This window comes from Podarcis gaigeae (genome assembly GCF_964106915.1).
Source record: "Podarcis gaigeae genome assembly, chromosome: 8".
Lineage (NCBI taxonomy): Eukaryota > Metazoa > Chordata > Lepidosauria > Squamata > Lacertidae > Podarcis > Podarcis gaigeae.
The window spans coordinates 39,537,527-39,552,016 of NC_139684.1; the positions used below are offsets into that span (position 1 = coordinate 39,537,527).

Here is a 14,490-nt window from a genome sequence, read left to right on the forward strand (position 1 = left end):
GCAAACAAGCAACTTTCCACAATATGCAGTTCATGCTACATTCCTATTTTACCCAAATACATATTAAGTGGTACATGCATTATTAAAATAAATAAATGACCCTACAGCAGTGTGTACTTTTCTCTGTTTTTCTTCTTCTTACAGGAGTAGCACCTGTTGTGCCATATAAAATGTTTTATAACCCCTGGTTGGAAGTTGGCTAGTCTCAAACAAGCTATAGTTAAGATTAACCACAGTTTGGAAGACACAACAAACATGGCAGGGGAGAAGCTTCCAGTCTCCTGCTGGTAGGGCTGAAGGAGAAGAGGAGGAAGTGTGAGAGCCAGAGGCTACTTGTGGGTCTTTTCCATCATGATCAGACATAGCACCCTTTATCTGCCCTACTCCACTCATGACCAGAATGGTTAAAGCACCTCCACATGGTTTTTCCTCCACTCTTTCACTGCAAGTTTCTGAATGTTGTGAATGTACAAAATGGTACAGTCATCATTCTGGAGCAATTTGCAAGGAGGAGGAGGAGTTTGGACTTGATAACTCGCCTTTCACTCCCCTTAAGGAGTCTCAAAGCGGCTAACAATCTCCTTTCCGTTCTTCCCCCACAAGAAACACTCTGTGAGGTAAGTAAGGCTGAGAGACTTCAGAGAAGTGTGACTAGCCCAAGGTTACCCAGCAGCTGCATGTGGAGGAGCGGGGATGCGAACCCGGTTCACCACATTACGAGTCCACCGCTCTTAACCACAACACCACGCTGGCTGTGGTTAAGGCTGTGGTTAAGATCACTGAGGCTGTGATCTTGCAGGTGTGGCATTAAAACCCTCTTGGAAAGCAAGAGTGGGTGGTGATGGGTCACAACCCCCACTTTCAGCCCAATAACTATGGGTCATTCCAAGTCACCCAGTCTCATCTGGACTCTTGGGGGGGAACCTTTCTAAGTTCACCAGGATTGTGAAATTCAGAGTCTAATGCAATGTGCAGAAAATAACCCCTTAAGAGCAAAACTTCCTTCCTGTGGCCCATTGCTTAGAGGCATGTTATGATTGAAAGAAAAAGAAATAAGAAGGGAAGAGAATAAACAAAACACCCTCTCCTCCCCCCCCCCAAAAAAAACCTTGCTGGAGCAGGACTTTCTTGTCAAGCTTCTCAGTCCCCTCAGAGGGAACCTTTAGCTCAGGGAAGGGGCCCTTTCATCTGAGGGGGTAGCTTTTCAATTGACATTGAGACACTGAATCCTGTGCCCATTAAAGAAAAGAGATCAGGTCATGCTTTGTCTTGGGGATAAAGAACCATTTTCAGCCTGAGGGCCACATTGCCTTCTAAGCAGCCTTCTGGGGGCCACATGCCGGTGATGGGCAGGGCTGGAGGCAAAAGTGGGTGGAGCAACAAATGTGAATTTTCCTTTTTTACAGACAGCTAGTTTCTACACACTTTCACACTGTCTTCCATTCAGCGAAATGAAGGGCAGTGTCAGAGTTCAAGGACAAATTCGAGGTTAAGCACTCAAGCAGAGTCAATGAGTGAATGATGTGATCTAAGGAAATGAGGGCATGGCCAGGGAGAGGCTTGGAGGACCACATTCAGGGCCCAGCCTGAGGTTTCCCATCTCTGCTCCATGCACTAACATAAGATGGATCAGTGTGTTGATTACAAAACTGGTTTCTCTGATGAACAACAAGTGAGGAAAACAGGATTGCTCTCCAGGAAAGCTAGCATGTTTGCATTGTATACAGGCTGAAAACCCTGAGAGAACTTACAGGTTTTGATTTGAAGAGTCTGAGGCTGATATGCAGAGGTAGGTCATGTCCTGTGAAAAAAGAGACAAACTTTACAAGGGACTTGTGCATTCCACTTCATGCAGGAGGCACAGCACAGTAAACAAATGGCGGGACATCTGCTATTGTTCTGTGATAGTCCTCAGCATAACCTCAGATTTGTTATTTGCACTTAGCACAACCTCATCTGATTAAGAGCCAAAAAACTCATTATCTTGGAGCTCCATTTTAGAAATGTGTACTGACCACGAGATTCAGTTCAGACCACAGCATTGTAAAATAAACTTGAGTTGGCTTAGACTAAATTGGAGACTACCTGGTCCAGCTCTGGGGTCAGATTCTGCTTCATTCCCTCCACCACCAGGCACAACTGGGGAATCAAAACATGGCCACAACTTTTTTTCCCCTTTTGAAAGCCACCCAGAGTGGCTGGGGTAACCCATTCAGATAAGAGGCATATTATTATTATTATTATTATTATTATTATTATTATTATTATTATTACCCACAGAAGTGGGTAAAATTTGCAGACATAGTAACCCATCCAGGTTCAGGGGTACTTCTGCTGGACAACTCTAAAATGTTGTCATTTGAAAAATAATAATTGTGGCACTATGGAAAACAGCACTATTTGTACGTCTGGATCATTGAGGTGCTCCAGGGCTCCCTGCTTCAAACTGTGCCCCTATGATGCTTTCCCTTTTCAGAGCCCCAGCATGACAGGTAATTATGCCCCAAAACTGCATTACGCCCTCTGCACCAGCCTGATGGAAGAGTTCTAGGAAACATAAAACCTTGCTCACTGTTTTATGATGCTTTAATCAGCCCCAATGAAGATGGTTGCTGTCAGATGACCTGTTAGTTGAGCATTAACCCTCCCTGATCTCTTTGCACTAGGTCTGCGAGGGCGCTAAGCAACATCAACTGCTTGCTGAGCATTCATTCCTATTTGTTTTCAGGGAGGTTAGAATTGTACATTTGGAAGGGATCCCAGGGGCCATCCAGTCCAACCCCCCTGCAATGCAGGAATCACAGTTAAATGTCGTTGTCAAGCAAATATCCCAGGCATTCCACTGCATCTTCCCATCACTTTTCTCATCCCCATAAGCCTAATGCTATGGTGGAACAGGTTTGCTGTGCAAGAGCACCGAATCAGCTTAAATGTGAAACCTGAATACAGTTGTACCTTGGATCCTGAATGTCTTGCGAGTCAAACATTTTGGCTCCCAAACGCCACAAACCTGAAAGTGAGTGTTCCGGTTTTGTGAACGTTCTTTGGAACCCGAACGTCCAATTGGGCTACTGCAGCTTCTGATTGACTGCAGGACCTTCCTGCCGCCAATTGGAAGCCGTGCCTTGGTTTCCAAATGTTTTGGAAGTCAAACGGACTTCCGGAATGGATTCCGTTCGATTTCTGAGGTACCACTGTATCTCCAACTCAAAGGACCTCCCTCAGGTGGCAGGTGATTGTGGAGAAAGCTCTCTCTCTTCCCAAGACCCTGGATAGCTGCCACCAACTATCTGTTCATAAGTAGACAATACAGGGCTGGAGAAGCCCATGGTTTGTGCTGGCATATCACAGCTTCCTATGTTCAGATGCAGAAAAAGAGAGAGGGCACTGATATAATCCAAATTAACCATCAAGCTAAGCACACCACAGAGCAGAGGCCTCATCCAACTTGAGTCTACCTGCTGCTGCTGCACAATTTTCAGATTGTTTTCTATTGGACCAAGTCATTCCCAACTTGGTTCATCTATACGTAGGTTGTTGCTTTTTTTTTAAGGGGGGGGGAGACACAACACCACTAGTATCGAAAATACTTTTTGCGGACAGTGTTGCAACACGTTTGCAACAGTAAAATCTTCCAGGCAGTTGCTAACCTCTACTGTCCTCACACCACCCTATCCTTCCCAGGCAATCACACAACAATACACATCAGGATTAATTACTCTTCTCCACTGAAGCTTCCTCCCACCCCTGCTCACTACCAGAGATGGGACCCCCCCACCCCACCCCACCCCCATGCACACTCTCTCAGCATTTGCTCGAGGGCTAGGCATGGGAAAGGAGCTTGACTCTGCAATTCTTTTTGCCAGAGTGACAAATTGCTCAATGCACCCGTGTGTTTCCAGTTCCCCTTTTCTCCCTGGCCTCATTCACTCCATCATGTTGTAAGACCTCTGCGCCCATTTGCCATCTGTCTGGCAAGTCTGCAGAGATGCGGTCCAAGCAGCTGCGGCTTTGGTGAGCGTTTTTTGCTCCCTGCATTTGATTCCCCCCCCCCCCCGATGACATTAGTCAGTATCTCTTACCAAGAAAATGGCTTTCATGGAGTTCATTTTCAAAATAAATACATACTGTATTTTCTTGGGAAGCAAAGCAGCATGTATCGCCTGGGCAAATTCACCCACCCAGAACAACACACACACACACACACAACTCTCTACAGCTGTATTCAGTCATGCGGTTTATTGCATTAGTTTTACTAGTTACAATGCTAGCACCTCTATCCTGATTTCTTTTAGGCTACATTCACTCTATAAATTTAAAGTGCTGTCATGCCACTTTAAACAGTCATGGCTTGCTCTAAGGAATTCTGGGAGGTGTACCTTGCCCTAAGGAATTCTGGGAGGTGACCCTTTCCCTTCAAGTGCTGAGAGCTGTTAGGGGAACTCTGATTCCCCTCAAAGAGCTACAATTCTCAGAGTTCCCTGTGAAGAGGAGTTGATTAGAAAACCACCCCAGATTTCTTTGGTGGAACTATGACTGTTAAAGTGGCATCACAGTGCTTTAAATGCAAGGTGTTAGTGTGGCCCTGGAAACAGCTAACACAGAAATGAGCACTAAACAGCTGCTAGATTTCCAGAAGTGGTTCTTCAGCTGTGTGACGTATCACATAAAGTATGAAAATTATCTGGTAAGGAAACATCAGGGAAGCAGAATAAAATGCTATTAGCAGCAGCTGCATCAAAACACCAGAAGGTGCCTTGTATCAAGTCAGATAATTGGCACATCTAGCTCAGTACTGTGTTCTCAAAGCTATGAGCCTGAGTTTGACCAAACTGCGGGAGGCAGTGGAAGACAGGAGTTCCTGGCATGCTCTGGTCCATGGGGTCATGAAGAGTCGGACATGACTAAACGACTAAACAACAACAAGCTCAATATTGCCTACATTTAAATTGGAGAAATGCTAGCCAATCATAAAATCACAGGGTTGGAAGGGACCCTGAGGATCATCTAGTCGAGAGGTTCTCAACCTTTTTGAGTCCACGGCTCCCTTGACCAACTGCATTCTTTCTACAGCACCCCAGTATGACCAGTGGTCGAGGATGATGGAAGCTGTAGTCCAGCAACATCTGGAGGGATGCAGATTCCCCATCCCTACACTGGGCAAATCTGGCATTACAAGACAACTGAAAGCAAGATCTGTTAATGCACAGTATGTGGAGGGAGGGAGGGTTGGGAAACCTAGCATAATCATTTCTGTAATTGCACTGCCCTCTACTGGCTTGTGACATTTCATAACTTCACCACAGAAATAATTACCTTCATGCATTCACATTTTAGCTGGGGAAGCCAAAGAAATATGAATGAATGGGGTGGCAAATGGCCTGCAGCTGGGGTCCCTAAAGCATTTTACATATTTTCCAGCTGTCATGTTTTAAGTAATTGGATTCCTTCTTATTGCTATGAGCCAAGATGCTCCACATTTCCTCTCCGTACTCACTTCCAGCACAGGCTTAGCATTGTTATGAACCGACAAGATGTGTGTGATCCCATTCTTCACTAAGTTCTCTTTGTCCTCAGAATCTGGAAAGAAAGAGAGACTTCTAAGATCCAAGATGAATAAAAAGGCGCATTAGTTCATAACCCTTGCTTTATTCCAGCAAAAACCAAAACAAGATGTTGCATAGAAAGATGTGTGTAAACTTTCTCCCATTTTTTAAGGGAAAAGCAGCCTCTGGAAGCTGCAGATTTATCACCAGAAAAGTGCTATGGAGGACTTGACAATTCCCTTCTAGCCAATCCAAAATCTCCCTCAAGAAAAGATATTGGTACTTATGTGTAGCATCTACTTTGGTCCTTGTGTTCTTAAGCAAGGATTTGCCCACATTTGGACATTATTTAGCTGTTCATCCACTTCTCCACCTCCTAATGAATTAAACCACAGCAGTCCACCCACACATATATTAGGAGCAACTTCAGTCTTTCCCATTCGCAACAGGAGGCATTCTGTCTTGTGATTGTCCCCACCTTCTAATATGTGGGCTGATTTTATTTTTTTTTTTTCTAGTGTGTACGTGTTTACAAGGGGACTGGTTGGCTTTTAATGCTGTTGAGTTAATTGGTTGTGTGATTTTTATTTTGCATTTTTGTTCTTGTTTTCTCTTTTTGAGAATACTGTATACGGCCCTTTGGGAAAAGCACTTGATAAGCGGTGTATAAATAATGTAAATAAACAACTACAGATTAAACTAACTATGAAGAAATTATGAACATGCACTCTTGTTTTATAACATTAAATCATGTGGATGGATCTAGCCCCAGATTAAGACCGTTAGTGTTACTGTAAATAGTGGGTAGACATAGCAGACGACACAGCGATTCTTCAAACAGCTCTTGTTTATTCACAGGCAAGAACTGAACTGAACTGAACTGAACTGAAGGGTTCAGCCAGCCTGCTTATATAGAGCTCCACTACAATGCAACTGTAACAACTTTCTGTAACTATCCAATCACTGAACATCACTTTCAATCCCTTATCTGCATATGTGGACCTGAGTGAAAACTATCTACAGTATCCCCCTGCTGGCCCAGGCTGAGAATTTCAGTACATAACACTTAGAAGCACTGATAATATTGTTGTGCCCTCCCCGCCCCATATGTAACTCAAAATAAAAGCAATGCTAAACCATACAATGAATTTTTGTTTTTCAAAATGGTACAGAACTTACCTGTATGTTAAAATGGCACATATGCCTTGCGAAACACATGGTCCCTTGCATTATATCCACCTATTTTAGTAGGACACTTCCTGGCCTTGGTGGGGATAAGTAATAATACTCCTAAATCTATAACCATACATACACCATGCAAAGATGAAACCAGCTAATCATTCCACAGTTGTACTAGATTCTAGGAGGAGGAGGAAGCAGCGGCCACATACACTGCTCATAATCAACATCTGCTAGGAGACAGGCACAGTTTGAAAAACACTTACCCCTGATGTTTCCAAGGTACAGCCCCCCCACAACCTGAAAATAAGCCAAGAAAAATAATTAGTGCTGCAGGCACTGTTCCTTGTGAACAAGGTCCTCCTGGGCTTATTTTATTTATTTCATAAAATTGATTGTAAAACAAAAAAACAAGCAAACCTCAAAATGGTTTACACAAAGATAAAACAAGAAAACAAAAGAAAATATTACAATATTTTAAAACATACAGAAAATTAAATTACTAAAAATAATAATTAAAATTCACACTTTCTGTGCATCTGGGTAGGCTTAACAGTAATGTTTTTTAGAGGAAAAGAGATGGAAGTATCTGCCTATTTTTGTACTCTTCATTTCTCATTTTTCCAATCTTAAATTCAATTCTCCACATTTCTGCAAGAATGGTCTCATTTTTTTAAAAAAATCAGAATCTCATGGAAATTCTTCCACATTTGGGGAAGAATTTCTCCTGGCACATTTTTGCACCCAGTTTTGAGTCACATACATGTTTTTGCATGCAAGTGCTCATAATGCACTTTGGTATATGTCCATTAATGTATTCATTTTTATATTGTTCTCATCTTGTTTCAGGAGGTGCGAATTTGATAAGTTCAGCTTTAAATGTGAATCACTGAATGTGATGTAGATCACTGAATGATTTGCAGTAGACCAACATGAATTTCTCCTCCCCCTCCCCTCCCCACCCAATTCTTTAACCATTGCAGTAACTTCCCAGTCCTCAAACTCGGCTTCTGAAATGAAGAAAGCATGAGAGGAGAGAATTCTGAACAGATTTGGGGGGCAGGGCTGTAGCTCAGAGGCAGAGCATCTGCTTTGAATGCAGAAGGTCCCAGATACAACCCTCAGAATCTCCAGGCATGGGCGTAGCCAGGATTTTTGTGGGGGGGGGTGGACTTCCATTACTGGGGGCAGAACTGACGTGATTGGTTAGTTAAGTATTTCTATTGTTTTACTTGATCAGGGAGGCAGCTGCCCCCCCCCCCAGGATACGCCCATGTCTCCAGGTAGGTGAGGTGCCTGAAACCATGGGAACCTGCTGCCAGTCAGTGTAGATCAGCCAGAGCTAGATGCACACGATCCAACTCTGCGTATCTATCTATCTATCTATCTATCTATCTATCTATCTATCATATCTATCTATCTATCTATCTATCTATCTATGCCAGCTTCCAATGAGAGGACTGTGAGCTCAGTTCTAGGACAGGGGCATAGATTTGGTGCCTTTTAAAAAGCAGCATTCTGAATCTTTCGCCCACTGCCAGCCTCAGAAGGAACACACCAAGCGCCAGGCAACCTAAACATCAAGCCTTCCCGGCGTGACCTTTCAAACAGACACGGCTTGGCTTCACACCAGCAGCAAGGGTCTGCTGCAGCCCAGAGATGCCATGGCTCTGTTTTGCGTTTCTATAGCAGCCAGCGCAGATCTTCCAAACAACTCCACTACGAGAGACGGCATCCAGAGCAGGCACACACAAGGGTGCTATTTTTAAATGCTTAGCTCGAGACATCTGAACAAAACAGGCCCCCTCTCTCTCATTCCTTCCTCCCGCTCTGAAGAGCAAAGAACAATTACAACGTGCTGTATTCCCCGCCTGCCTCCTAACAAAACGAACTTGGGCAGTGTGGTATAGTGGTTAGAGTGTCAGACTAGGACCTGAACGAGTCAGATTTTGTAGAAAGCATTATGACAATGAGCTATCCTCCATGGTGGGCGGTGCCTATAGGAGCTGGTAGGGTGTAAGACAGGGAGCCCAACAGTAGGTGGAGCCAGAGCCAGTGGCAGATGCAGACAATTACTGTACTAACTGAGCCAACTCAGCCAACTAGTTTTGCCCCCATCCTCCTCCCTGCTGTGTTCTACAAGGGCAACATTGAGACTAAGGAAGATGAAGCTGACAGGCAGGGCCACCCTCCTTGAACTGGTTGGAAGTAGGAATGCAGGCAAGTAGGAGCAGGCTGAGTTTGGTGGGACAGTGTCCCATTTGCCCTAATAGACCTGCCTCTGCTGAATATCCTGCCTACCATTGCAGGAAAGTAAGCCAGCCAGCTGAGAAAACCTCTTGTCCGCAATTATTTCAATCCAGAAACAGGGAGGTCGGCAGTCTCTGATTTGAGCAGGCATTTTTATCTGGGTCAGAGGATCTAATTTTAATTCAGCAAAGCTGTGACTTTCCCTGTACAAGCAGTAAACTGATCCCACTGCCAGGCACCCAGGTGCATGTTAAACAAATAGTTCTTCAGTGAGTTGTTGTTGTTAAAAAGAATACCAACCAATATTGATGAATGTCTTCTGATAAAAACAGGAGGCTGCAGGAAGTGTAAGTGGGGTGGAAGGCTCACTAAGTGGGAAAAGTAAACTGGAGGGAGTTGGGAGCTCTCTGGAAACACAGACCAATAGTTTAGTAATCCTTCTAACATCCCTGCAAAGTAGGCCATTGTTGTTATCGTTCATATTGCAGACAGGGAAGGCTGAGGGAATATAGCTTGCTTGGGGCCACTGTAAATTCTTCGCAATAGGCAAGTATTCCTCTGAATTACCAGTTGCTGGGAATCTCAAACAGGGAGAGTGCTGTTGTGTTCAGGTCCTGCTTGCTCGCTTCCCAACTGGGGTATCTGGTTGGCCACTGTGAAGACAGAGTGTTGGACTTGGTGGGCCCTTGGCCTGATCTAACGGGGGTCTTATGTCATGAAAATTTGAACTAGCAGCTTCTCAGCTCATCCTTCCATCCAGTGCTCTTCGGTGGGGCAGCTGGATAAATTTACACAATGGACTTAATGGTCTTACAGCGATGATCAGGTGCGCTGCTTCAGTCGTGGAGCTGACAGTCAATGCTTCTTTTCCCTCTATCCTGCTGTTCCATGGCTGACAACTACCTCTGCATCCCTGATATGTTAGAGCTATGCTCACCATGGGAAAATTGCTGATGGTTTACTGCTGAATGTTTTTTCTGTCTGTTGTAGCAGTTGTGATGCACTGTGCTCGATACTGTATGGTTTTTAATTGTATTTTTATTGCTTGCTTCATTAATTAATTAATTAATTAATTAATTTATTATTGCATTTATATCCCACTTTCTTTTTCTTCAGAGAGCTCAAGGTGGCTAACATGGTCCTCCCCTCTCCATTTTTTTTATTCTTACAACAACCCTGTGAGGTAGGTTAGGCCCAAGGTCACCCAGTGAGCTTCAGTTCCTTGAACCCTGGTCTTTCTGTACATTCTGAGCAGTGACTCAGTGTTTACTTTTTTACATTATATACTATTGTATTACAATTTGCAATCAATCAAACTGAATTTCTAATGAAAGAAGCAATAAACATACAATTGAAAATCAATATGACTACTGAATGCAAACATGCTTTGAAAGACTACCTGAGTGAAGTTTCTGGACCACTGGTGGTCCACAGTTTGAAAACCCCTGTGTTTAAGCAAAAAGCCACCAAAAAAGTCGGTTTTTCCACCCCGGTTAAAAATATGAAAGTGTGCATCAGGCATAGGCAAGCTCGGCCCTCCAGATATTTTGAGACTACAACTCCCATCATCCCTGACCACTGGTCCTGTTAGCTAAGGTTGATGGGAGTTGTAGTCCCAAAACATCTGGAGGGCCAAGTTTTCCTATGCCTGGTGTGCATGCTCAGACTCACTTAAATCACAGCCACATTAATGGATAATTAGAATTTGCTGCTGCTGCTGCGGTGTTAACACATACCCGACAATAATGAGCCAATTTTTAAGGTAAAAATAATAAAAACGTCTACATGCCTACATGGCTGCCACAAGATTATAAAGTGTTTTTAAAAAGGAAAGGAAGGGAGGACACTGGGATGGCCAGCATCAAGCCTGTTCAGCCCCAGCATACAGTGCCTGTTTGCTGCTGCTTCCATCCTCGTCATGGGTGGGGGAGGGCAGGAGACTGGACTTTGGCCCTGGGGTGCGGCCCTGCTGCGCCGCCAGCTGCTCCACAACCACTCAAACTGAGCCTTATTTCTTTGACATAAATTGCTTCACTGCAGACTTTCCCAACCTGGTCCCTTCTCGATTTTGGGGGACTACCAAGTCCCATCAGCCCCAGTCGTGCTAGTGCAGTCTCGTTGGCCAAGTGTCCAGCCAGGACCCAGGAGATCAGGGTTCAAATCCCACTCAGCCATAAAACTCATTGGGTGACCTTGAAGACCAGTCCCTCTCAGCCTAACCTACACGACAGGGTTGTGGTGGGGATTTAATGAACAGGGGGAGAACCATGTAAGCCAGCTTGAGCTCCTTGGAGGAAACAATGGGATATAAATGCAACAAATAAAATAAAATACTACCTTACCACCCCCATTCCCACTTTTTGCTAAGTTGCAATGAACCCCAAGGATTGTACCTTACTCATACCGGTCCCCATGCCACCTTTGAGTTCCTCAGCAGGCCGGCTCACACACAAAACCCACAGTTGCTCATTCCAGTTTCCCTTTTTGTCACCAGGGCACTGCAAAACAAGGAGAGAAAAGGGAGGGAAACACCCTTATAACTGAGACTTGCTTTCCTCCTCTGACTCATTCCGAAAGGTGCGTTTATCTGCTGAGGAGTGTTATGGGCCAGGAAGAGCATGCGCTGGTTATTATGGGGTGGGGACTTGCAGGAAATCTCCATACACTTACCAGCTCTGCCGCATCTGAAGCGGGAGGACAGAGTACCAGGCAGGAACTGACACACACAGAGAGAGAAGCAGCGGCGATATTAAGGGTCACAACAGGACACGGAGGAATGGGGACTCGGGATTCTCACCAAGATCTGCAGATCTTACGTCACCAGCTGTGACATGGGATCCTTGGTCAGTTGCTGGCGGATTCCTGCGTGGGGCATCGATGCTTGTCACACAAACACACACACTCCCCTCCCATCTCTGCTTCATGAGTCACTGTGCTACAGCTGCTGCTGCCAAGTGAAATGTCTAACATACTGTTGCAATGCAGAGGTTCTGCCTTACTGAAAAAGACAAAAAGAGGGGAAATCAACACCACCCTAAACAAACTTTGGAAGGGGGGGGCTTTAATGGAAACAGCTGTCCCCCAGACTTTGCTTATCACAGAAACCCTTCAAAATCTGCACTTCTCTGGATTTTGCACCGCAGCTACCCAGCCCAGTAATGTGTGCAGACATTGCATTGTGTGCAGGCTTGAGTCAATGTATATGTTGATATTAGGGGCTCCCCCCCCCCCGCGCTTGCTCTGCCCACCAACTCTGCCTACCCATTTGCCAGCCACCCTTCCCCCACCCGACCAAACACTGCTCCCTTTATCCCTCACCCATCCCCTTGCCTCTCCCCCCCCCCCCAGTTTGCTCCCAGCTCCGTTCTCTTTTAAAGGAGGGAAGAGGGACTTCACAGAGTGACTTGCTAAACCACTCTGTGAAGCACCTCCCACTTCCATTTAACCTCCCTTACATTTTTATGTATAAAGGAAGAAAAGTCATGTACAAAGAAAATGCATTGTATTGGGGTTTTGTTTTGCTTTTTTGCAAAAATGTGTATACTTTGCATACAAAAATGTGTTAGGGGGGAATAGGCTGGAATTAAAAAAATATCTTTTTTAAAAAAGATAATTGCAAACTGATGCAGAAATGTGGAAAACTGAACTTAGGTTTGGAAAAATGAGCAAGTAAAATTGTCATTTGCCCATTCCTACCTCTCAGGTAAAGGCTCCAGTTCGGCTGCTCTGGAGTCGTGCTAGGAGTTTCCTCGGAGACGGCAGCAAAGCGTCATCCGCCAGCAGAGGCATCAGCTCCTTTCTGCTGCAGTCATGCTTTCTTTGGCTAAGATACCTTCATTCATTCATTCCTTGCTTGCATCTCTCCAAAAGCCAGCCTCCAAAGAAAGGAAGTGGGAAAGGGACCTGTTTTGGTACATTATCAGGATTCACCTGAAGAGGGTGCTGTTGCAGAGGCCAGCCGGCCTCTCTCACAGGGATTCAGAAAGCAGGTCAGCGACTGTAGAGTCAGTGAAGGCAGCTAGTGCTATTTTCAGGCACAAGCCACAGGCAAAGCACTTCAGCTCAGAGGGTAACCTCCCCCACCCAAGCGATCCTTATATTGCTAGGCTGCAAGGGACGCAGCTGGCTTATTAGCTGACCTGCAAATCCCTAGCACCAGGGAATGAACTGCAAAATGCTACTCACAAGAAGAGAGGCGGTGTGGTGTAGTGGTTAAAAGCATCAGACTTAAGAGCTAAGTGCCTAGGGCTGTCCCTTCTCAGCCATGCTCACTGGCTATCCTCGGGCCAGCCATGGTCTCTTAGCCTAACCTACCTCACAGGACTGTTGTGAGGAGAAAGTAGGAGGGGAACCCTGTACACAACCTGGAGCTCCTTGGACGAAAGGTGGGGTATAGATGTAATAAAATAGTATAAAGGGGGTTGACAAGAGCCGATAGGGTTGATTCACACATATGCCAATACATCCCCTGAATGCTACAAAATTTAAATCCTTCTCATGCAGTAATAGTGACAGGATCATTCATGGTCCCGCAGCTGTATTCTGCAGATGTGAACCTTTACAGCTATGCAAACAGCCCGTGCGATCTATAGTAGCTTGTGGCTTTTGTTGCTGTGCATGAACAAGCATCCGTCACGTTCACTTTCAGCTCAATATGCAGGTCAAGGAAAGAACAGCAGGAGTGACCCCTCCCACTCCTTCCTCTTCTCTGTGCATTGATTCTCCATGGAATTTCGGGGGGGGGGGGCAACTGACTGCATGTACTACACACACAAAATCAGGTATGAGAGTTCCATCAGAAGCACTAGAGATTATCTGTCACTAGGCCTGCTCCTATCTTGGATTGATTCCAAGCTACACTAAAGAGCACCAAGTTATTAGGAATTAGCACACAGATGGATTTCTCAAAGTAGTGTCACGGCATCTAAAATTGTCTATAGAGGCAGACTGCAACATAGATAAGATCTAATGCAATGTAGTCATATTTTTTTCTGCCGCCATTGTGACTTATCACTGCCATCAAGCAGCTCCCTTTGCCAGCTCAGCCACACACATACTCTGTGGGAAGCCAAAGGCAAGGTGGTGGCAAGCTTTGGGAAGGCTTCCAGAAGGTCACCCCCCAGGCAACACCTTTGCTGCATTGCAGTAGCAGAAGCTGCTGAGCACTTGGTGCAGAACTTGAGCTAATTCAGGGCAGCAGCACCCGAACCTATAGGCATCGCTGAAGGCAGATTTATTGCCTACATTGTGTTCTGAACACTCTCAAGTTTTATGCAGAATGAGAGGTGTGGTTTCCCTGCTGATTACAATCTGTGGCACAGTGCATGTTGACGTGTCATGCAGCGGTCCTGCCTTTCAGCATGCACTCAAAAGAACACAGAATTGGTTTTTTGCCAGGCCATTTCTGCTGCCGTGGTTTGACAACTCCAAGCACTAAGTGCTTATTAAAAATGCATCAGCACACTAGATGCTTCCAGAGTTGCTGGATCACATAAGATGCATTTGGTATTTCAGC

At 45.1% G+C, this 14,490-nt stretch overlaps 1 protein-coding gene across 2 annotated transcripts in view; it reads right to left on the reverse strand.

Moving 5' to 3' along the window:
- Positions 1 to 12,857, reverse strand: part of LOC310850986 (dual specificity protein phosphatase 22-A-like) — a 30,550-nt gene extending 17,693 nt beyond the window's left edge. Inside the window, exons 1-7 of one of the 2 annotated variants that reach the window (XM_083753015.1) lie at positions 12,672 to 12,857; positions 11,773 to 11,973; positions 11,646 to 11,691; positions 11,369 to 11,473; positions 6,992 to 7,025; positions 5,498 to 5,580; positions 1,752 to 1,801 (exon numbers count right to left, since the gene is read on the reverse strand). In XM_083753015.1, coding sequence (XP_083609141.1) covers positions 1,752 to 1,801; positions 5,498 to 5,580; positions 6,992 to 7,025; positions 11,369 to 11,389 — 188 coding nt within the window. In that variant the 5' untranslated portion in view covers positions 11,390 to 11,473; positions 11,646 to 11,691; positions 11,773 to 11,973; positions 12,672 to 12,857. The other variant, XM_083753014.1, reaches the window with a different exon arrangement.
- Positions 12,858 to 14,490: the final 1,633 nt, after the last annotated feature.